This window comes from Coturnix japonica, chromosome 2 (genome assembly GCF_054131305.1).
Source record: "Coturnix japonica strain WE chromosome 2, WE-NBRP24, whole genome shotgun sequence".
Taxonomy (NCBI): domain Eukaryota; kingdom Metazoa; phylum Chordata; class Aves; order Galliformes; family Phasianidae; genus Coturnix; species Coturnix japonica.
Window position 1 is genome coordinate 132323168 of NC_140664.1, and position 25056 is coordinate 132348223.

At 38.0% G+C, this 25056-nt stretch overlaps 1 protein-coding gene across 8 annotated transcripts in view; it reads right to left on the reverse strand.

Annotated features, from left to right (window-relative positions):
- Positions 1–25056, reverse strand: part of RBM33 (RNA binding motif protein 33) — an 80672-nt gene that overhangs the window by 29587 nt on the left and 26029 nt on the right. For 4 of the 8 annotated variants that reach the window (XM_015852837.3, XM_015852835.3, XM_015852834.3 and 1 more), the window contains exons 9-14: positions 23339–23642; positions 18803–18861; positions 5745–5904; positions 4970–5301; positions 3917–4162; positions 2859–3149 (exon numbers count right to left, since the gene is read on the reverse strand). In XM_015852837.3, coding sequence (XP_015708323.1) covers positions 2859–3149; positions 3917–4162; positions 4970–5301; positions 5745–5904; positions 18803–18861; positions 23339–23642 — 1392 coding nt within the window. Of the gene's footprint in view, positions 1–2858; positions 3150–3916; positions 4163–4969; positions 5302–5744; positions 5905–18802; positions 18862–23338; positions 23643–25056 lie in introns of those variants that run through there. The other 4 variants (XM_085538956.1, XM_015852836.3, XM_085538958.1 and 1 more) reach the window with 2 other exon arrangements.

The window sequence follows — 25056 nt, forward strand, 5'->3', positions numbered from 1 at the left end:
TTATTAAAATCTGCAAGTTAAATCTATTCAAATAGGATAAAAAGATCCAATTTGTACATGTGCTATTTTTCAGGTAGTTAATATTAAAAAAAAAAACAAAAACAAAAAAACCCCACATTATTTAGACACATCTGCTTAATAATTCAATGCAGCAACTGTTTTCCATACTCAGAGTTTATCAAAAACAAAACAAAAAAACAACTACTGATATAAGACCCAACAAATAAACACCCAACTCCAAAGTCTACATCAGGGACATTAACTGCAATATAAGCTGTAATATCAGCACACTTCTGATTGTGCTCTACCAGCTTCTCTCCTGTTCTGACCTCCAATATCTAGTTTCTACTAGGAAAGCTTTAAGTCACCTTTCTGCATGTTCTTTGTCCTTCTCTTCAACTCAAAAGTACTTAAATACCTTAATTCCTCTCATCCTAAACTGGCCTCAGCATGAGCAGAATTAGACTTGCAGCCATTACCCGTACCTCTCAATTTCATTGTAAAAATGATTTTTCAGACCGAAGACATGCAAGTTTACATCTTGGAAAATAACAGGCAAAGGTATTTGAGGTCAGTATTTTCCAGTCACATAGCGACAAGAACACAAGCATACTACTCAGAAATTTAAAACAGTTTTTAGCCTTTAGTTTCAAACCCTTGTTTTGAAGATGAGGAAGACACTTAACACACAATATTGTCATTTTTGTGCTTCCTGAATTACAGGGCATTCATAAATATGTCCACTGGCTCTTCAGGGACAGAGATGAAAAAAAAAAGTCTTAATTTTCCAGTTGAAGACACTTGCAAAATAACCTGCCCAATTCAGTTATCAGTAAGACAGCTAGAAGAGATGACATAATTTAACTCTTTCTCATCCTAATGGAAAGCCAAAAATCAACAAAAAAGTTAGGTAATAAGACAACAGCAAAATGCTGGAAAACACTGTAGTCTGCCTAAATGAGAGAAATTTAATAAACTATAACGCGACGGTAAGAGACACGATTATATGCTTGAAAGTGAAAGTTACTACTGCAACAATCCTCAGTTTGTAAAAATGAGGATAAATAGCACCAATAAGTATCACTGCAGTAGCACAGCTGAAGGACAACTGCTACTACATTGTTTGCAGCACAGGAGTTCTCTCTTGGGTCCACTCTGAAAACCTTTATGTATTTTTCCAATACTTGCTGAGTGTACCTGCAGAGGCTTTCCTTTTATGACTGGCCACAATAACCTCATACAGCCCTATCGCTTGGGGCTGAGTGGCTGGATGACTGTGAAGAAGAAAGGGACCTGGGGGTGTTGGTCGATGCTCAGCTGAACATGAGCCAACAGTGGGCCCAGGTGGCCAAGAAGGCCAGCGGCATCCTGGCCTGCATAAGAAACAGTGTGGCCAGCAGGAGCAGAGAGGCCATCATCTCCCTGTACTCAGCTCTGGTGAGGCCGCGCTTTGAGTACTGTGTTCAGTTTTGGGCTCCTCAATAGAAGAAAGCTCAGGGAGCTGGGACTGTTTAGCCTGGAGAAGAGGAGGCGCAGGGGAGACCTCATTGTACTCTACAACTTCCCAAAGGGAGGCTGTGATGAGGAGGAACTTGGCCTCTTCTCCCAAGCAACAAAGAGAACCTGAGGAAATGGCCACAAGTTGTACCAGAAGAGGTTTAGACTGGGCACAAGAAGGAACTTTTTTTCTCAAGAGTGTGGTCAGGCACTGGAATGGCTGCCCAGGGAGATGGTGGAGTCGCTGTTCTTGGCAGTGCTCAAGAGGCATCTGGATGGGGAGCTCCAAGATATGGTTTAGTGGTTTGCTGCAGCTACGATAATGGGAGAACTGTTAGACTAGATGATCTTTTAGGTCCCTTACAACCTTGTGATTCTATGATTGTCAATATGAAACACTAAAGGAGTTGCATCTTTTTTTTCCCAAGTGAAACACTTCTTTCCTCTTGTTTTGGCAGGGAATTATATAACTTACACGAAATAGGCACTGCAATCTGTTTTCAAAGATAGCTTTCCAGATATTGTCAGAGATATCTCTGAACTAATGCTTAAAGTGTCACGTGACAGAATTACTAAAGGACTCTTTGCTTTACATGGTGAGGCCTCTATCTCCTATTCAGCGGCCTTCAATATGCACCTTTACTAGTAGCCTGAAAGACAGACACTTTCCTAAGAGGCACAGCACTTTCTGTGACTTTGACTATTCCAGGAAACTGAATTGAGGAAAAGGAGATTACTTCAGCAAATTTTTCAGAAACTATCAAAATTAAAGGATTTTTTATTCCAGTTGAGAAGCTCCTGCACAGGAGGTCAAACACTGCCAGCTATGGGTTTCTTTTGTGCCACATTTGTGAAAATTAGGAATGGTCATAACTAATTCAAGAACAAGATGCAAAGCTAATCAGCAGCAGCTTAAAGGGAAGAAAATATTATCCCCGTTAAAGCTTTCAACAGTTGATGAAGGAAACTTGGACCTTGGGACAAGTTCCAGGGGCAAATGAACTATAATGATTCATGATTTTGTTCAGAATAACCCGACACTCAGAAATCATACAGGCTGCACGTTGTCATCATATTCTCCTGGCACTTTCTGACACTCAGTATTAAGAGCAGCACCAATGCAATGCTACTCATTCTCTCACACTAACGCTAATGAATGAAATCTGCCTTGCCAATCTCGCATACTTTTTTTTGTCAACAGAAAATGCTTTTGCTATTGCATTAACAAAAGTACAACTCAGAAGAGAGGCCTCTAGTGGCAACAAAAAAATACTGGATAAATAGTAGTACATCAGGTGTGCTTACAGTTCAGAAGTCAGACTAGAGAAGTTTTAAGAGTCTTTAAAAATAAAAAGTCTTACCTCTGGTTCTGATTTTACTTCTGGTTTTGCTTGGCCCACTGGTGCAACTGCCTTAGCTTTCATCTCAGGCCTTCCCTGTGAGTTCCCACCACCAGCTACAGTCTTGGTAGCAGACACTGTGCTGGTAATGGGTTTGACCTGAGCAGCTGGAGTAGTAGAGGTTCGCCTGTTGTTGCTCACTTCCAGAGCGTGTGATGGTGCTATGGGCAACTCCCTCAAGTTACTGTTTCTTGGAGCAGTCGGCTGTAGTTGCTGATTTGGACGCTTGACAATATTTTGTGAGGGTGTGCTCTGAAAAGCAGAAAGGAAAAAAATCTGAGGTTTCTACTTAAAGTCAGACTTAAATGTTTCCTGTTTCAGATTTTCACAACTTCACTGTTTGTCAAAAACAAAAAAATAAGCCTTTCAAAATGACACTGCATTTTTAATGTAAGAAGAAAGTATGAAAATAAGCACATTAACTTTTTTCTTTTAATTACCAGCAACACTGAATAACTTATTTAAAACATTCCTTGGAAACATTTTTCACTGTGATTTATTTTCTTAATTAAAACCACTCTTCTCAACTACAGTCACAATAAGATTGCTGTGTCATCCTAACGTACCTAGCAATACAACATGCTGCACTGGAGCAAACTCAGACGATGTTAGTGGTACCATATGAACCAGAATGCTTATTTGCAGTGCTGCTGAGGGGTCATCAAACCAAAGCAAGTGTCAGAGAACTGGGCTCCCACAGTCACAGACTATCTGCAGTTTTAAACATAATGCAAACTTATCCTCCAAAACCCTTTACTGACAGTTCTTGAAAATCTGTATAGTCTCTTATTGGAGCCAAATCAAGAAAACACTGGAAACTGATATGAAAAAGAAAAAAGGTACAAGATAGACACACTGTGGATCTAAGTTATAAAATGACCACGATAGAGAAAGGAGGAAGAAAAAAAAGTAAGAAAAAGGGACATATCAGAAAAGGAATATATGAGACTAAAACACTACTAGGTAAGTTTCATTGCCCATGCAGGACTAAGTGAGATAACACTGTAAGTGGTACTTACATGCCTTGGCTTCATTGGACCCTGCCGCTGCTGACACTGCATTCTGTTGTTATTTGGCTGCTGTGGTGTGGCCTGCATGTGAGGCCTGAACTGTGGTTGGTTCATAGGCATCAAAGGCTGTGGTGGGCCTTGCAGATGATGATGGTGTTGCTGCTGCTGTTGCTGGTGATGATGCTGCTGCTGCTGGTGATGGTGCTGCTGAGGCTGAGGCTGTGGCTGAGGCTGCAATGGAGGATGCAAGGGACCCTTCATATGAAAAAAAAAGATTATTTGCTTTTAGTACCGAAGTAATAACCTCTCAAAAAAGTAGCTCCTACCTCCCAAGTCCACAAAACAACAAACTTTGAGAATAGCTATGGACTAAGCAAAATCAAAAACATACCGAGTGAAAAAATAGATTAACAGAAGCTGAGTAAGGAAGTTCTATATTTACACAGCCAACAGCATAAGTTGAAAAAGGCAAATGAAAAACTTTCTGCTCTTCCCTTCCTTCTTGTTTTAATGCCTTAAACTGTTCCTTCCCCCTGCCCCAATCAAACATCACCAGACCTCAAGATTTCCCTATGTCAAAACATGAAGAAAAACCTCCAAATAAACAGAGCTGTCTGCATCACTGCACAGCCCCAAAAATATCAAGCAAGCAGCTCGGCTCCCTGTCAGGGAAGCAGGCTTAGCTCTTTGCTGAGCCACGGGGCTGAGCAGCAGAGGGCGCTCTGGGACTGCCATCAGTAGGACGGGGACATCGGGGCACAGGGACACCCCTCCCTACCTCTGTGGAGCTAAAGGAACGTCAGGAGCTATACGATGGTGGACCAAACAACATTACTCCTTCTCTGCCTCCAGTAGTGTTAAACAAATCGTAGTGTTTTTGTAACTTTACTGTAGAAACAGGGCTGGTGTGTAGACTGTTATCAGAAACACGAGTGCCAGCAACTGTTACCTCAAATAACTCGGTTTTTGATGCATAGGAGTAATGCAGCTACACGGGTACAACGCAGTACCAGGCCACTTGAAACACCTCTTTTAGGACCCCTCCCCACTGCAGATCTGTACCTGCATGTTAGGCTGTGCATGAGCTGCGAGGAAGGGCTGTCCTGGGGCTTGTAGGAACTGCTGTCTCGGAGGAATGAAGGGCCGCGGATTTGCTGATCCTGGCTGGTTGAAGTGGAGAATTCCCACCGGACCTTGAGGCTGTATGTTTGGCCTCAGTGGCCTCTCTCTGGGAAATACAGGCTGCTGCCCTTGCTGGCTGAATGCTGGCCCAGGTTGGCTGAACGGCATCGGGCTCTGGGTAGGGACGGGATGCGGGCTGTTAAGAAGCGGGGGAGGCGGTGGTGGTGGGGGACTCCGCTGTTCAAACAAGTGATGGCTGGGAAATCTTGGATCTGTGGGTATCAGGGGAGAAATTAAATGACAAACCTCCTTGGGAAGCAAGTATGCTTTTGAAACTTGTAAAAGCAAAAATCTACGTACACACAAACTAACTATTTTATTTGCTATGCTCTAATATTCCAGCTAATATTAACAGTTCTTATAGTGTACACGTACTCCAGAGAGTATGGTGTTTAAAATATAACAAATTATAACAATTTGCAGCAATTACTTTAATGCTAATTTTGCTTTGTATTTGGATAGATACATAAATCAACGGTAGCTAAATACATAGACAGAAAACAACATCAAAAGAGGAGAAAAGAGATCAGACCACTGGCATTTTTGGCATGTACTAAGCAGGCTACATCAAACATGGTCTCCAGGTTCTTCCTCATCTGCATGTTTACTTCACAAAAAGTATGTTTTGTACATTAACTGAAATGAAAACGTTTACCTCCTAGGAAAAAAGGGTCTCTGTCCTGAGGAGGGGGAGGAGGGAGAGGTGGTGGCGGGGGAGGTGGTCCTCTCCACTGATCCTGCATTGGCAGCCGTGGGGCTTGGGAGAAGTTGGTAGGAACAGGTCCAGGTGTGTGCTGCTGGAAGTCTGGAGGGACCTATTAAATAAGACAAAAGATAAAGTCTACCATTCAGAGAACTCTCTTTTGCCTGCAATAACGTTTTCTCCTCTTAAAATCTAATTGATTTATGGAGTTACCTACTATAATCTCTTCAAATTGGCAGCCCTTACTGAGTCATCCTTTCAACAATAGAAGAGATATTAAACCTCGGTACAGTATTTTGAAATGAATTCAGAATGTTTTAATAATCACTAGCACCACAGGAATGCCATTTATTCTCCAGCTTATTGAAATCCATGCAATTATTGACCTTCTTTTCCATTAATCCAAAAAAAACCCTGAATGTCTACTTTAGGAGACATTCCTGACATTTATCTTCTTAAACCACGCTATTCTGTGCCATCATTCGGTACAGTGTAAGCTACAGAAGTGAAGCAGCTTTACTTATAGTGGGGGAGGGGAATTGTGACATTGGAAAATTAAGGAAATCTTTAAAGAAAAAAACCAAAAAGCCTGTCCCTACGTAATGCATCTGAAACATTATAAGAAAGACTGGAAAATTATCTTTCCTCCATTAAGTTATTTTTTTAAATGCTAAGTGAGTCCACATAGTGCAGAAAGCAGAACCTTAATCCAAAAGGAGAACTCTGCGGAAGGAACACTCAGGTCAATAATATACACGATTCTTTTATATCAAAAGTTGACAAAGGATGTTGACAGCCTTTGATAACAGAAGAGCTATGCCTCACATAAACCATTATATTCACAAACATTTCCTTATTATGTAGGAGGAAATCAAATAAGTAATGAACATAATATCTAAGCACGTTCTTGTTTTCCACTTAATGCAATTTCGAAATTAGTGGCGGCATCTGCTCTATCTCCATCTGGTGTTCATCTAAAACCTTAAAACTTGCCATTGCTGACGATAAGCCTTTCCGAACAGATCTCAGAGCACAAGCTCCCTGCTAACCCGAATTGCAGTCATCAGCAAAGGATCATTATTTATCCAACAGGCTGCCATAACCAAACAAATATGCAGTCTCACCCTATCCTGCTCATATTGCAAAAATACTAGCATTTTGATTCAAAAATGTCTTGCACAGCAAAACCCAGTATTTGCCCTGACTTCCAAAGTCTGTTAACCCAAGCAGCACAAAGCAAAGCTGCTTCACACTCCTCTACAAGTAAGCTACAGTCAGGATTCACAAGGACCAGAAATATATATTGAAGTACCATTGAGCATCAAAGCCAATATCAAATCTGTGGCCTTCTTGAAAACATCTAAGTGGGGACATCTGAAATACTAAGACCTTATTTGGAGGTAAGACTACATATTTTATGTCATTATACAGCCATCAGCTGTAAATTCTTTATCACACAGAGATTAGAGGTTCTATATCCTGCTGCTAGTGCTCCTAGTCAGCCAGTCTCCTGTGGGTATTTCATTTAGTGAAACGACATCATTTTACACTCAAGCATAACAGTCATTATAACATACACATTACTTAATAGCAGTTACCCACAGAAAATACCAAGACCTTTAAATTTCAAAGGCTGTCTGCAACCAATAGCAATTGGAAGAAGAGGGAAATATTTGGGATGGAAACGTTTATTTGTCTCATCAAACCCCACACAGGTTTAGCTGAACGATTCTGTTCAACTCTACAGCCCCTTCCATCCAGTTGAAGAGGACAGCAGCAACTACCTGCCAAACCTTAAGGATGCTGACCCCTTGCTCCCAAACACACCTGTATCATCACTGTGCACAGGAGCTGCCAAAGGTCCTTTCAAGCTATGGTTAAATGCAATCCCTCATCCTGAAAGCCTTGGTGATAAAAGAATATTAAAGTACAGCTCTTATAGTCACTGGGAATATACAGCATTCCCACAAACCACACAGCCCAAGGGAGGCCACCAGCAAACAAAGTGACAGTTGGTTAGTTGTTAGTTGCTGCATAATTCATACAGCCATTCCAATAGAGGCAGGGGAGAAAGCAGTTCACCAGGGGAGTTCTCACAACATAGGGTGGTTTTTATCTTACTTCTTATTTACGGCTCAGAGTCATGTGAGCATGTGTCACCTGAGGAGGGAAGAAAGTTCTCCTATTTCCTGAGTGCTTTACTTTGAAACTCTACAGTCTTCCAGACAGTATTTCCAATTAGTTTTCTCCATATCCTACCTGATCTTCAGACACATCTTCTGCCATCCTCACCAGAATCACTGGCTCCCAATCCCAGCTGGGATCCCGCTTTCCAGCTCTGTACCATCACCAGTTGCTCCTGTATTGTGGTAGGTCATCAGGAGCTGCCATTTGGCCAAAGCAGACCCAGACCCTCCTACCTGGGCACTTAGTCCAGGCCATTCCCTCTCATTTTCATGCTTGGGAAGGAGCTTCAGTCTCAGAATGGAAGTATTGGGAAGTATCTACTTTTACTGACTTTAAAAAGTTAACCAACTGCAGAAAAAAAGCAAATCCCATTAAGATGCACTGGAATTCATTCTTACTGTGGTTTTGTTCACATCATACCTCAGAAAGTACATCCTAAAGCACATGTTTGGGTCAAAACTCCAAAACAGTTCAACAAAATCAGACCAAGAAGAAAATCACTTTAACTCTTCCTTATCAGCCTCTTCTTAACAGTTCAGAATGCTGTTGGTTTTATTTTGTTCCTCCCCACTTAACTGCTGTTAAGCTTAGAAGCTAGTTAAGCTTTTAATAGTAGTATTTCTGAATCCTAAAGCCAACCCTCATTCTCCACTTTGCATTTAAAATAGTATGAATACCCTTCCTATATCCTGCAATGTGCAGGAGTTGTCTCTGTCAGCAATCATTAGTGCTGAAATGTCATATTTGATTACTAAAGAACAACCCGTCCCTGCCACAGCACTTATCCATGCACAACGGCAATGAGGCAGTGAGTGCTTTTGGTTTGTTTTCTATCAAGAAATTTTGAATGTGGGGAAGTTACAGAAGTAAATGCCAGCATATGTACGGTAAAGCAGCACGCTATAAAGACAATAGAGTATCATTAAGGAATACCCGCTTATTTGATCACTTGCAGTTTTTAACATCTGTATGAGGCATTTTAAAGGAACTAGTAAATTATGACTAATCACATTTCCTGGCTGATAACCAAAGGCCAATCACAGAAAGTTAATTGCAAAGTCATTTGCTATTTGCAGAAAAATGAATTATCAATATTTGCTTCTAAAAACAGAAATGAGTTCGATTTGCCTCCTTCTAACATCGGTGAAAAACGTCTGACCTCCACTTTTTTCTTCCTAAACCAGCATTTCTTGTGGTACCTCTAAAAAGGAGAACCAAAATTCTGCTCATAAACCACTGTAATACAGTTGGGGAAAAGTCTGTGTTTTCAGATTTGACGTTGCTGAGATTTCTCTTCTGTTTTCAGCATTCAGGAAAGCTCCAACAGTAATTTAATGATGTGATGAAATCATTTCACACGCTACACACAAAACTAAGTTTCAATCAGAGCTATTACTTCTAAGCACAAACATTTTAAAAAGCAGGCAAATGATGGTGGATATTTTTCCAAGTTTTGAGGTACTCATCCATGATTCTGAAATACCTCCATATTTCTTTACGGCAACTTCTAGGAATACACTCACATTAGAACTTCAACTTTAACTTACGCCACATTCTGTCTTAAAAACTGCACAAAGGGATGTAGCAGTTTTCTACTGGTTAAGGTTTGAGATTGCTTTGGTGCTTTTTTTCCTTCTGAACAGCAGTCAAACTATAATTCTCAGAGAGGATTATTTTACCATTAGCACTAAACTCTACATTCAGCAAGTATTTGCTACGAATAATCCCCAAGTGACCGCTGGTATTTTGTAGAAAAGACCACGCAGTTATTTAACTTCAAAAAATTAATGAAGAGCAGGTGCATAAGCCAGTTTTCATAATGGTCTATTTTTGATAAAGTAAGCATACTGTAACGTAGATGCATAATAAATCTTTATATGCACAGTAGTTACCTCCATTTTTCATGGTTTTGCTATGCGGACAGTTTCAAATAACAAGCAACTATTCAATACACACACTAAGCCTCCCTAGAAAAAAATGATTTTAACCATTACCACACACATACACACAAAATATCACTTTATTACCTCATCATACAATACATTTTTGGGAACTACTTAAAACCCCCATGCTGTTCAAAACCACCTATTTTCAAGTTAAATTGTTCAGCTGAAATGTAAGAGAGCTCTGCAAAAAAATTCATACAGTCAGTCAAGGCTGTAAAATTTAACTTCCAGTCCCAAACCGGGGCCAACTGTGACACTGGGGGGAAGGGACATAATATTTATGTGCCTTCCCAGCAAGACCCCACAGGGCTGGCTCCGATTCCTACAGACAGCGGTTCTGAAGATTGAGTTACTGAGCATCTGCATGAGAAAGAATCAGAAGAGCACAGACTGCAGCTTTTTGGGAGAGGCTTCCTTCTTTCTCATCATTATCAGATTAATTATTCAGCATTACTATTTTTGATTTAGCATCATTATTATTGGTAATTTAGTATACGCTTTCTGTAATATGCTCTTATGAGTAAGCTAAAATAAATACATCTATCCTTGAGCAATGAAAGCAATGTACTGAACATGCAGATTTTTCTTAAGCTCCCAAAGTAATTTTGTGCCAGACTTTTTCTCAAGGAATGCAAGTGCTGATTTCTACCATTTAGTTTACCCTTCATTTTGCTTCAAAAAGTTTTATGCATGTTTTTTGTTTTTGGTTTGTTTTTTTTTTGTGAATACAAGAACTTAGATCTCAATGAAAACTATACTGGAAATGGGTATTTCCTAAGAGATACAAGCACAGACATTCTAGAAATGCTCCAAAGAACATAACTACACTTTGAAGTACTACTGACAGGTGTTTTATTGTCTTAAATCTTCAATTTTGTAAAGCTTATCCTGACAGTAAAAATGTCCATCCACGCTTTCTCCCCCATCACGCTATGATTTACAATAATTTTTTTAACAATTTTTCATGCATGTTACACAATTTCTTCTTTTACTCCCATTATTCAATTAACTCGCATGTTATCAATCACTTCTGGAAAAAAAAATGCAATGCAAACTTGTCTACAATTCATTAGAGTTGTGAATAGCTCACTGAACACGACTCTCTCACTGAGGCAATCCTACCTTCTGAAAGAACATGAGATAAGGTTACTTTAATCCTTCCAAAGAACTGCACTATTTTGCTTTCCTTTTATCCCTTTAAATATCCTTCCTAGTTAAGAAATTAACATTCTCTCTCATACAATTCTTACACAAATTGTACTTTTACTTTTCTGCATCTCTTGTTAATTACATGATGTTATCTCTAATAATCTATTCATGAAGCACAGATAACTTTGGTTACCAATAAAAGGGAAAACTTAGCATAAATTGCTTAGCACAAAGTTAATCTTATAAAGCAAGGAATAAAGAGGATCTAACAGCTATTATATGACTTATCAGCTTCTCTAAAAGGGTCACTCCACTTTTTTTTTCCATGAGACTAATTAAATACCTTAACAATGTCATTGAAACTTCATGAATCTTTCAATAAATTACACCCTGCCTCTACAACATGTTTTCATTTATTAATCTCACTTAAAATGCAAAGAGCTAAGAGAAGCCCATTGACAGTTAAGCAGGGCCACTCAGTTAATTCTTCTTATATGGTTTAAATGCAAAGAATAATGACCACTATAACCTATGACAATTAAAACTATAGCCATCTGTCACAAGATGTTAATCCTCTTATTTCAACAGCTACTAGCCTCTTTGAAAAGCCTTCCTAAAATGCCTACCTTCCAGTGCAAGGAACTGACTTTTCATCCTCTCTTGTAAGAAACCCCACTCCGTGCTTTAATACACTTTAAAATTCTTCAATTAGAAACTCACACTATAATTATACAAACTGTGCTTCTTTATATGAAAGTTTCATAGTATTTTGATTTACAGAGCACTGTATACAGAAAATAAATGATTCAGTGAAATTTAAGAATAAAACAACTGCTGGATCTTGTACATGGACAGCACAGATCCTAATACTAACTCAGTCTGGGAAAGAACAGGTTGATTTACTTCTATAAACCAACCCCAAATTAATTTTTAATATTAAAATGTGCCATGTAACTTGAACAAGCTTCTCTTTGACACTGCACAGCTCCAGGAGATAAGAAAGTTCACTGGGACACTGAAGTACAAGTGATCTCAAAACAGGAATTCCACGTAAAAATCTATATGGAAAATCACAATGCACAAGGTACCAAAGTAGAATCCAAGGAAGGAGAGAAGACATGAATCGCTTGTTACTTGTGCCAACTCAAAATCAAGAAACCAAAGGACACAGTGAACAAAGAAGCAGAAGGATGGTTAACTCGTTCTTTAGCTTACTGTGACCAACCCAAACAGTTCAGGAGACTAAACTAAATTCCCTGTACGTGAAGAATAAATTCATCCCCAGTAAGTTTTGGTGCACCTCCCTTAACATGTCAAACACAGACACGCTCATGTTGCAAATGGAGGCAAAAATGCTCTGAATTTCAGTTTGTTTTTATAAAGACAACACATAGTAGAACAGCCCAGAAAGAACACATGGGACAAAAAAAGGAATGCAACAGACATTCGTGCCACAATGATGAATTCGCTCATGAAAAAGAGAGATTTTTGTAACTATTTTACCTTGGAACAATAAAAATCATCTTCCATATGTCTGAGTTGAAAGCTAGCTTATCTAATAGGAAAAGATAAATTCCAAGAAGCATAGTAGGTTTTTGACCTCTTCAGCTTTCACAACTATTGGCATAAAACACATACAAAATTAATAACTTATGCAGAGACTAAGGAATATCACATGGAAGTATTATTAGAGCTTATTGACCTCGTGTATTTTAGTGACCTGCACATCACTAACGATTAGAAGCAAAACTCAAGAGGCCAGTATTACGTTGGATGGTGGATATCAAACTTAGAATTTCCACATGACACTCCAAGCTTGACAATGCAGTTAATTTCAAAACAACGTGTGAATCTCAAAGATCTGACCTGGGCAGTGATGCTTCCCTATTCAACTAAAAGGCTTCAGATTACCCTAACCCAAAAAAGAAAGAAAACAAATACAGCTTTACAGAAAATAAATATCATAATTACAGCAAACTTTGACTTCGGTTTGTGACATTTCAGATCTGATTATGTAGATGTTAAGCTACAAGATTGCTTATCTATAATTCTGTACAGAAATTGCATATTGGAGATGTTCTACACATCTGATGTTGCAAACGTTCTGATGAGAAGACTTTACACATCCAGGGCTACTCGTGTGCTTGCAGGTTCTGCTCACAAGTTAAAGATGAAGGCCTGGAAATATTATTTTTCTCATATGTGGCACAGTCAACGTGTATTATTCTTTTAAATTAACTCTGTTTCCTGAAAATAGTAGCACATCTTTGTACTTTATCATTAATGAAGCACTTTTTCCTTTCACACACTAAAGTAAATGGCAAGAAATGAAAGAACAGAAGGTAAATAAATACCAGTTTATCTATAAGATTTTTAATTGTTATGACACAAATATACCAGAGTTTACCTCAAAGGAAGCTTCTCAGCACAGCAAAAATAGCTTAAGAGAACCATACTTACATCTAGGTCTATGTTATAACAAACACATTTGAACACTGCATTCAGTATTTACGCACTAGATTAGTCTTAATGCATTGTGGAGTAAGAAGTCAATTGTATGCTGTAATTGAATTTCTTTGTAAGAGAAATCTTGACATCTGCAAAACAGTCTTTAGGAGTGCCTAATTAATGGCTATGAAACTAAACTATGCCCTTAATACGTGTTTGTGTGTGTTTCAATCAAAATACTGCTTTGCTCATAAGGCACTTTGAGCTTGAAGTTCAAACTTCATTCATACAAATAAATCAAAACCAATGTATTTGTATGTATATAAATACATACACGCAAATATTTGTGTAAGCGCAAACACAAATATTAAACGATATTATTTATATAATTTTATATATAAATTAAAACTTTTCAAACGTGCAGGTGACTGAGCACTAGCACAAGCTGCCCAGAGAGTTTGTAGTTTCCAGCTTTAAGATATTCAAAAGTCATCTGGACACGGTCCTGGACAAGCAGCTGAAGGTGTTCCTGCTGCAGCAGGGGGATGGACAAGCCAACATCCAGCCTCAGCTACTCGGTGATTCTCTACTTAGCAGGTACTAAAGCTGATGCTGAACTGTAGAAAATCTACTGTCATGAATACAAAAAAAAAGTTTAATTCTGCAGCGTTGATTTCCTTGGTAGTGCTACACTGCAATTAGTTAAATGACAAAAATCATGAAAAATTAAATGCACAAGTTTCGTGTTTGGTTTTCATATCTAAAGAACATGCGCATGCTGGAACTAGCATGACAAGTTAAAGGGTTACTGCATTTACAGACCATCTATTTCTCTCAAATTTAATAGCTGTTACCATCATGTTTAGCTGCTGCTGCTCCCCCTGCAGATGGGAATTCATTGATATGATTAAATTTGATGGTATGATAATGTATGGTAATCGTGATTAATCAGAAGCCCACTAGCAAATGGAGGATGTTGGGTATTATGTCACCTGCATTTTAAACTGCATTCCCTTTATGCCAGCCTGACAATATTTGACAGCTGGAGGGTTCTCATGCTGCATCTGCTTGCTACTACTTAAAGATCTGATAAGAGAAAGTGTTCATCATACCTTCACTAACTTAAGTGCTGCAATTATAGAGCTTTGCAGTCAAGTTGTGAAAGCAGTAAGTGTTCAAAATGAAAGCTTTTTGCTAGCTGTTGAACAAGCTCTGTCTCACATCTGCAAGAGCTATAAATCTGAAAGAAATGTAATTTGATGCAGCAGACTCATTCAAACATGATTTGCATGAAATGCTGTATAAAGCACTATCCAAGAAACGTCAATCAACACCACCTGATACCACGTTTCCTGTTAAATGAAAACAAAATGCTTTCTGCACTACCTGTGATCTGCTCTTGCTACATAGTAATAGACTGAAAATTTCATTTACTTTTAGTCATTATATTAAAGCAGAGTAATTGTGAGAAAGTAGGAGAATCGCTTCCACAAGTTGCTTCTTATTTCCATTGACAGTTTTATTTCTGATGTGCATACTGTTGTAAACACTGCTTACTTACTGCAAATCATTACTTCTTAAATATCAGTTTAAAAGAACTGCTAGAACTCAGATGCACAACCATTTAAAAGTTGTCCTTACCATGAACACCGGGCATTGCACAGCAACACTTTAGCAGCATTTGCTAAAACTCTTAACTAGGAGTAATAATCTATGACCAAATTAGACATTTTGGAAAAAATAATTAACTTCCAATATATGTTTCCCACAATAAACATGAGATACTACTACAAGGACTTCTGTTTCCAAAAGCACAGACTATAAGAGGCATTTATGCAAAGATAAACTCATAGGCCAAGGTACATTGTGAAATCCATTACACTGGCCTAAGCTGGCTAAAACAGTGTTACAGGCAGATCCAGTCAGCTCAAGATGACAATTAAGTAATATCTAAAGGAAATGTCTTCAGGCATATCTAATATTCTAATTTCTTGGAATATTTCAAACCTAGAACGTGCTGGTGAAAAGACGAAGAGACATGGACCGTCATCTAAGCCCCTGAATACTTCCATTCATAAGCAAATCATTTTGTTAGTTACATACTAAGTAAGGATCTGGTCTCTATAATGGTCTGTTAGCAGCAATCTACACATAGAGTGTTTAGAAACTCCTCTAATTATCGTAGCTGACCACCACCATCATATAGAAACCACAAACGTTACACAAAAGGGATAACAAAGTTCCACACCTGGATCAGGTCGTCCATAAGAACTACTAACTTAGTCAAAAAAATGCAAAAAACTTAGGAGATCCATACAACAGCTTATCGAAGTTTTACTTCGATAGTTTTCTTTCAACCAGATTAGTCCCCAAACATTGTTACTTGAAAAACAATGACCGGCAGAGTAAGTCAGAGGAAGGCATTTTACTGCTTTAAATAGAAGGCAGACAATATCTAAAGCAACACCAGCAAAAGGGTTCAGCTGAAGATGTTAGCTTAATCTCTCCTTTAAACAGTTTAAAGAAAACACTCCGTTGGCATTGGACAGTTCCAGGTTAATTCAAATACCTGGAAAAACATGAACATCAACTACAGCTGAAGTCTGAATTAGTGCTAAATACAGCCATCTGAAGGCAGCTCATTTATAGGTGCACAGAGGTCTCTGCTGAACTCAAAGCTCTAAACACAAGGGGTTAAGTTTTAAGTAGGAAACAAAGTTCTGATCAACATTATCCAATTTAGTACTACATTATTTCTTACAGTTCAGAACGGAAACCAATATGTTAACATGTTCGTTACAACTTTGTTCAACTCTTTAATTACACTCGTCTGCAAAAGGCTTTAAGAATTAACCGTTACATGGTTACAAGTCACTTCATTAGCCATAAATTAATAACACCTGGTTTCCAATGGATTTATGACTTGCAGTTGAGTAGCAATTGCTCTGATTGAAGCTGCTCTCAGAACTGGAGCACACAAGGGCCCTCCATGCTCCATTTCCCATGTCTGTGCTAGATGAGACAGGAACATAGAAGCAATCTATCTTTCAGATAAGGCACCAATCACTTATAGGTCTCTCCCCTACATTTTCACATTCAACCAAACAAAACATTCAGTTCAATTCATAGGGGAAAGCAGACCAAAAATGTGTTTAACTCCAGAGTTTTTAGAAACAAAGCAACCAGCAGATTGTTTGACTACTATCTTAAGATGAGGTGATCCTACAACAAGAGTCAATCCAAGCGATTACATACCCAGAGACTCCTTTTATAATGAGAAAATGTGTGAATACACAGCAGTCTGGAATACTACTTTGATCTTTTTCAAATGGCTTGTCAGCATAGTTGTCTAACCACTGCTATACTGCTATGAGACAACATCTATACAGAAACAAGTGAATTATAACAACACAGCAGCATTTGACATGTAACAAAGCAAGGAAAGGTAGTTCTGCAAGATAAAACATTCAAATCAAAGCAAATTTGTGCTCAGCTCAAGAACAAACGTACCACATTTAATGAAACAAACACCATATGAACACGGCGACACTTAATTCCTAATCCTAACTGATCGGCAATGCAAAATGTATAAAGTACTTCATAAGAGAAGAACATATTATACCCAGCTTACAAATCATTGAGTCATGGAGAGATTAAGCACCTTTCTCATGGCCACAGAACAGGTTAGAAGCTGGAGGGGAAAAGAATAACTCAGGGCAGTCAAATCACAGTACTCCTGGATCCTACAGTTAAAACCTTCTTTCTCCTAATAAAAGCAAATTACATCAACTCATTTGCTAGTACAATGTTTACATAAAGACAGCAAGTAGTCAGTCAGTACTTTCCTTTAGGCTAAAGGAACAAGGGTCCTACTAGAAATGTTCACTTTATCCCATTTAAAAAATGGGCGCACACAAGATTATCTATGTTGGCGTACTCGTCAACTTGCAAAAACAAAAGTAAACAGAATTAAAATCTAATTTCACAGTCAATTTAAAAAAAATTAATTTCCAATTTTTCTACACTGGTGTAAACATACTTCAAAGATGTCAATTACAATGTCTTTACAGATATTCCTTGCCCTTTAATTTGTTTTTAATACTAAATTGTGTTTATTGACACAAGCAAGTTAATGTCAAAGGAAACCACAGGCAAGATACTTTTAAAATGTTAATAAGGTTTTGCTTGATACTAAAGGCTGCTGAAGAGAACTTCCTCTTGAAACCACAATAACTCCAAACAGAAAACTAGCTCCAGTTAAAATGTTGACATTGATATTATGTAATGGATTAAGTCAATGAAACTGAAGTTTTACTACATAAGTTTTATAGACAAAATGTGATCATTTGAAAACTCAGCAAGCCTACAAAATATGGACATCACAGCTTCTCACCTACGTGTCTAAGAAATACTCTGTATCAAAAGCAACCAAGTATGCATACAGTAATCAAAAGTCACAGCAGGTTTCCAAAATCTGCTTCTTTCCAATACACCTGATCTCTTTTCAAGTAATTCACAAACCAGAAACATTAACAAAGAATAACACTGTGCATGTGTTTAAGAAACAATGTATGTGTCACAACCTAAAAATAGTTAAGGCAATAAAGCACTATATACATATTGTTCTTATTTTGATACTCAATGACTTGAATTAAAACTTTAGGATAATAAAACTGTGAAATATCAATTTAAAAAGACCTAGAAGGGCATTTTTCTCCATTCATAAAAAGAAAGTTAAATGATCATCATGAAGCAGGTTGGGTGTCTTGTTTGTTTTGGAAGGTAGAAACATGCAGGAACACAAGGCCATTCTCCTTTTCCATATAAAAATACTGAAGGCATATAAATGTCTGAAGTAATGATAAAATGCAATTTTCCTGATTTTTAAAATAAAAATTAAAAAAAATATATGCTGCCTTTTAGGCTTTCAGATGTTTTTCAAACAGCCTTTTATTATATCAAATAAAGTAAGGATTCTATTTATACAGAAAGACTCAAGTAATAAAATAAAGCCCATATTCCTCAATATAAGATGCATTCATGCCTCTCCCACTGGAGAGACTGGTTCAACAATTTTACAGTTAAACAGAATTAATTCTACTCTCAAAAATCCATTGACCTTAAGCTTTTAACAAACATTTTCAACTGCAGAGTGTATTGTCAATATTTACAAATCCTTAAAATTATATTTCACTAGAACAGCCTTTATTTGCTATATTAATATTTCTTTGCAAATGTATGCTTATCCATATCAAAGAAGAAGAAACAGCTGCTACTCACAGGAAATCTCTGGGGTCCTACAGCAGGTCTTGGCTGGGCTGGAACTGGCAGCAAGGGCACTGAAACAAGAAGCACCTTTTAACACCATTTGTTTCACCTAACAGTTGTTGTTGCTGTTATTTCCAAGAGTGGTAGCAATAAGAAGCCATGATTAAAATCTGCTGCATTTATCCTCACATGTCACAGTTCCTACAATCAAATTCAAGCAACCATTCCCTCTCCTGCAACATGCAACAGGGCAATTAGGATTCTCCTAGTTCATTTACATAACTTAATTCTGCATTTTCCAGAATTAGATTGCTTCTTGTTTCAGGGAAGAAATAAAAACAGAATAAGTATTCAGCCAAAGATGTCTCTCAGACAAAGCTGACACAGACTCTGAACAATAAATCCATGTTTCAAATAGAAGGCCACATGGTTGATTCACCTTCCCCACTTTACGCCCTTCGTTTCCTACATATCTCACAGTGTCACCACCTACTCCCACAGCAAACACAAGCATCAGAAAATCTATCTGGCATAAATCACTGTTCATGGGAGGGTAAAATGAGGCAGGCAGGCAGGCAGCAGCAATTAACAGTAAGCAAAAACTGCTTTGTCTGACTTTCCCACTGTAATGGTGAATGCAAGTAAAATCTGTCTGTGTAATCACAGAACTGGTGATATCGGAAGACAGGCTTCTGCTTCATAAAGAGACATCAAGAATTAGGAGACCCTCTTCTTGAAAAATAACCTTTGGATTGTATAAGTCATAAAAAGTAAATTTACATCAGTGTTAGACAAAAGACATACAGAAGTTAATATAAAACATTCAGTACTGATTGACTGAAATGCATTTGCTCGCTTACTAAAAACTATGAGTAAGGTTATTTTCCCACTCAGGGTTAAATGTTGATGCTGTAGACAACTTTACAACACTAAACTAGCTGCATTCAGGAACACATTTAGCTAAAATGCCTCAAGAATTCATTTTTCCTCAGTAATACAGGCACAGGATCTATGGCATTAGCATCTATTTTTAGTGCACATTCATGTCTGGCTTCCATCCACTTTTAAGTACTTGTAGTTTACTGGTTCGTGGACTGACAGGCTACACTAAGCACGTGGGTCCTTCAGCTCCTAAGGACTAGGTGCAAACTCTGCATCAGGTTCCAGGAGAGGATTAGTCAAATGGTTTCATCTTGGCTTCTGATGAAGATCTGTCAATTTCATACAACCATCAGCACTTGAAAAAACTGACAGCGTGCTCTTGATAGACCTACAACTAAAATAGCTCAGGTCAGAGCAGCACTGAGGGAAAATAAAATCACAGAAGGTGGTAAATGCAAACGAGTGTCATCTGTACAGGGCACTCGGGTCTATTTTGGTATCCTGCCTGTGGCAGGAGTATATAGATATATCTTCTCCTTTAAACAAATGAATTTAATACTCCTGGAAGATGGTTCAAACTCAGTGCCCTTTCTGTATCCAGTCACTTGCTGAAGCAACAAAGAATTCTCAAATAACGATTCATTTTCCCTACATTACATCTTCCACAGGTTCAAAAGGTTTGAAAGTTATGCTTCAAACATTGTATTATGTTGTTAGATGCTATTTTAAGAGGATTCATTTATCTTTGCCTGTAAATTTCAAGGCTTTATCTAAAAAGATGAAGCCATTCCCATACTGACGATTTAAGAGAATAATAATGTAGTTTTCCCCAAGACACCAGTTTTCAAAAAGGTAAATGGCACAAAAATTCACTGAGCTGCCATAAGCTGCTCATTAGTAGCACTACAGTATCCTTGAAATAGTTATTTGTGATATAAACATTAAGGAAAAACATTCAGTACCAAAATTCACAGGCTGAATCAGTGTTTCACAGCACATCTACTTCCACCATATGATGATCCTCTTGTATTTATGAATTGATCATACTCAAATTTGGACACGCATTCAGGCAAAAAGTTCTTCCAACAAATCAAAATTAATTCTCAGAATAGGACAAAGAAGAAAAAAATTATGACAGTCAACTGTAAGACATGGGATTCAAATGCCACAAGAGGTACAACTGAATGCGAACAAACAGTATCTGCAACAGACATTCACTTAAGGGCTTTGACAGAATGAGCCTTTCTTAATCAAAAGCCCCCCCAAAATACTAGAAATTTGTTTGAAAAAACTGGCTTGACAAAAAGCAACTGCTGGTTGGAGTTCTTGGGTTCTGAACTGAGACTGAAGATTTGCTTTTGGAACAAACAAAGAAATAAGCCAATAATGGGATTCTTTAGGAGTGCTTCAACTCACTCTGGCTAAAGCAGATGGCTATGAGAAATCTGATATGCTATTTTCTTCAAATAAAAGTGTCACGACAATTTACAGACTTTAAGTCTATTTTAGAAAATACTGATATACTGAATGCATTTCGAGATGAAAAGACAAAAATATGTTGAGAAAATATTTCTGTGGCTTGCAAGTAAGAACACATGTGCTTGATGCAACAATTTAAGTATATATTCATGCCATAAAACTAGAGAAGCAAAAAAATGGCAGTCCATGCAAAGAAATGACAGCACACTTAAAACTAACAGAACCTAAGTGTGTCCATCATGCGCTTCCAAACATGGCCAGGGCCTCAAGCAGAAGTATGAAAACTCTTGCACAGTTTTAAGAGGAAATTTAGAACAGTTATCCCTACACTGGAATTTCTATTAGCCATTTGCCTACAGTGTTAGCTTAAGAATTCATCTTACTATGCAAATTCCACTGAAGATCTTAGAATTGTGCTTATCTTCCCTAGAGAAGACACATGATGTCCTACATATTTTCCTTAAGTGTGCAAATATATACGTTCATGCAACATAACTCTACTACTACGTACTAAGACTGAGATGGCCACTGTTCACAGCCACTGCAGAAAGGTATCTGCTCACTAATAAAGAGGTTAGATTTAAATCACTAAAATTTTCACAGTTACACTATTGTTGAGATGTATGGACTGTTTCAGAGGGAGAATGGAGTGGAATCTAGAATTGTCCAAAACCTATTTTTGCTTCCCACGAAGCAGGAATTGTTGCTTTGGAAACGTTAGTAATATGCACAGAAGGCATATGACCAAGACTCAAGAACTTCTCAAACTGCTACCAGATAATCTGCCCTGATGCCTGATTCCTAGGGAAGCACTGATTTTATTAGAGAAAAAAATGCAGTAATCTTTGTAGAGCAGCTACTGTGCAGCCAACTGTGAGATGTCTAACAGGTTTCTAACATCCGGCAATATCCTACCCTGCCAAATTCCTGCCTTCCATTGGACAAACAAATGAAGCAAAGATAACACAGGCTTGGAATTCTGCTGATCTGAAGAAGAAAAAAAAAACCTAATTGGTAAATACACCCATGTAGATCTTTTGCTTGTTTTGTTTTGTCTAGACTGATCGCAAATCAGAGATAAATAGGTGCCTTTCCTTTACCCTCTTGAGGACAATGCTTTCCAAGTAAGTATCAATATTAACAGCTCTGCTTGCTGAGAGAGCTGCCCTAAAAGGTGCAAAGGGTACTTGTGTTAAGTTGCAGAAAAAGTGTGCTTCTAGCGTACTTCTACACTATCAAATAATCATAAATGCAGCACTGAATGAAAATTGAACACATACATATTGTTATGCAAAGACTACAGCTTGTACCTTTCACACAGCAATTATACAATTACAGTTCAAAGGCTACTTTCATGTAATTACTTCACAAAGACAGATTAAGGGAGCTGAGCTTGTTTAGCCGGGAGAAGAGCTACAAGGAGACCTCACTGCAGCCTTCCAGTATTTAAAAGGAAATTGTAAAAAGGAGGAGAGTCAATTTTTTACTTGGGTAGATAATGACAGGACAAAGGGGAATGGTTTTAAGCTAAAGGACAGAACTTTTAGACTGGATGTCAGGGGGAAGTTCTTTACCAAGAGAATGATGAGGTGCCAAAACAGGCTGCCCAGAGAGATTGTGTATGCTCTATCTCTGAAGGTGATCAAGACCAGGTTTGTCTAGTGCCAGATCTGGAGTTTTATGGCCCTGCCTATGGCAAGATGGGCTAGAACCTGGCGATCCTTGGGGTCACTTCCAACACAAACCATTCTATAATTCTATAATTCTATGTATTCTCACTAAAATAGGTGGGTAGCCATTCTGCAAACCCTTGGTTGAACCTAGAATGATGTAGGGAATTCCAAACTGCAGTGCTTATCTGGTACTGAAAACCAACATCTGCTACTTTTAAAACACATTCTCTTTACAGTTCTATTGCTCTTTGAAGGCTTTAGAGAAGCAAAGGTGATAAAGAAATGGATTTACTGATTTCTGCTGGCCACAGTCCAACAACAGACGTACATCACTGTATCTTCTTTCTTTCATATGATTTCCTTTTTCATGTCACTTTACTTAGTCTTACAAAATATTTAATGAAGAAAAAAAATCAGCCTGAGGAACGCTTACATGAAGCGGAAAACAAATATGTTTGCATCCCTAGCAAAGAACAATGAGATACATAATAATGAATGTGTTCAGAAAGCTCACCTTGTACAGGCGTCACTACTGTTCCCTTGAAATGTGGATTTATGTGTATGTTCTTCGGTTGCTGAGGTGTCACTGGTGGTGGAGTCATCATTATTCTAGGCGTTTCTATCTGAGGGGGCATATGTAGCCCTGGAGGAGGAGAAGAATGATGCTGATGCTGTAAAGGAAGCAGAGATTGTAACTGTTGCTGCTGCTGCTGTTGTTGCTGCTGTTGCTGCTGCTGTTGTTGTTGTTGCTGCTGCTGGTGCTGGAACAGACTCCTAACAGGTTGCTGGTGTGTTGGAATTAATCTCTGTGAATGAGTCTAAAGTCAGACAAAAGAATAAAGTCAATAGGATTTAAAGTTCAAATAACCTGCACAAAATTAAGACACCTCTGGAGAACAAAACTAAGGCCAAATATGAATGGAAAAACTTTTTTCCCCCCCATATCATCAAATCAAATGGAACTCTAAAGAACCATTAGCACAGGAAAGCAGAGAACTTAGCACAAAGAAGAAAACAGCAAAGAGCAAGAAAAAATTCACAAGTGAACAACAGTGCTGCCCAGAACGTGCACACACAGAACATTATAAGAATGCATTCATTTGTTCATGTTCTTTTTGTTGGTTTTTTTTCTTTAAACAGTGAAACTTCCTAATTTCATACATTAGGGTTTGCATATGTCACTAGAAACTGTCATCAGCTGCATTAGGACTTATGTGATGAGTTCCAGTAACAAAGCAAATCCACTAACTTTTTGTCTCATGTATGAGAGCTTGAGAAGACAGAACTAACAGCTGGAAGAAAACTCAAAACATAAATTAAGGTAGACTCCTGAGGTATCAGTGCAGTTTATTCATGCTGTTTGAAAGGAAAGAAGTTCATATCCTTCAAAGATACCTTTCAAAACAAAAACAAGTCTCTTGTTCAGTATTCTCAAACATGAATAGCCAATTTTTTATATTCTTTTTAATTTTTTTAATAACAAAGATCATGTCTCTCCTTCCTTCAGAGAGGCTTCACCCTTCTGCTTCTGAACTCACTGATACTACAGGTCAGCTCTAAATTGGAGCTTTAAAATCATAATGCAAGAAGAGTCAAGTACAAAACCCCTTAGTAACAAAGATACATCACATCTGTTTCTTCCAGCAGTCATGTACGTCAAGCAAGGCAGCTACAAAGAATGCAGAAGATATTACGACTAGCACAGAAATGTTTACAACATTTAAGATCAGAATAAGTAGCAAAGACCTCAGCAGTACAGAAAAAATTATTTCATCTTCACAGTTTTAAAAATGCAAAACATTCCTCTGGTAGGGCTTTCAACCACTGAGACACCCACCAAGTCCTGCTACTGAACAGTACCTACAGTTACTGCTGTTGGAAAAAGTTCTCATTGTTTAATACAAATGACCTCATCCTGCAAAGTCATACTCTGAGTTTGTTCTACGATTCAGTTTCCAGTACACCATAACACAGTTTAAAAAAGTAAGTCTGGGATACCCCCTGGATCCTACTCACTGCCTTTCTGGATGGAAAAAGTAACATTATCTTGTTTGGGTTACAAAGTATAAGCAAAAAATACCACCTTCTGCTTGTACTTTGTATCACAAACTAAAACAATAACAGTAACAAAGTTAAATTTCAATTGAAATCCTAAGGAATTGATTCACCTAGGTGTGATCATTTTATTTCTATTTGACTCCATAGTAGAATGGTGGAAATACAGATCTATTT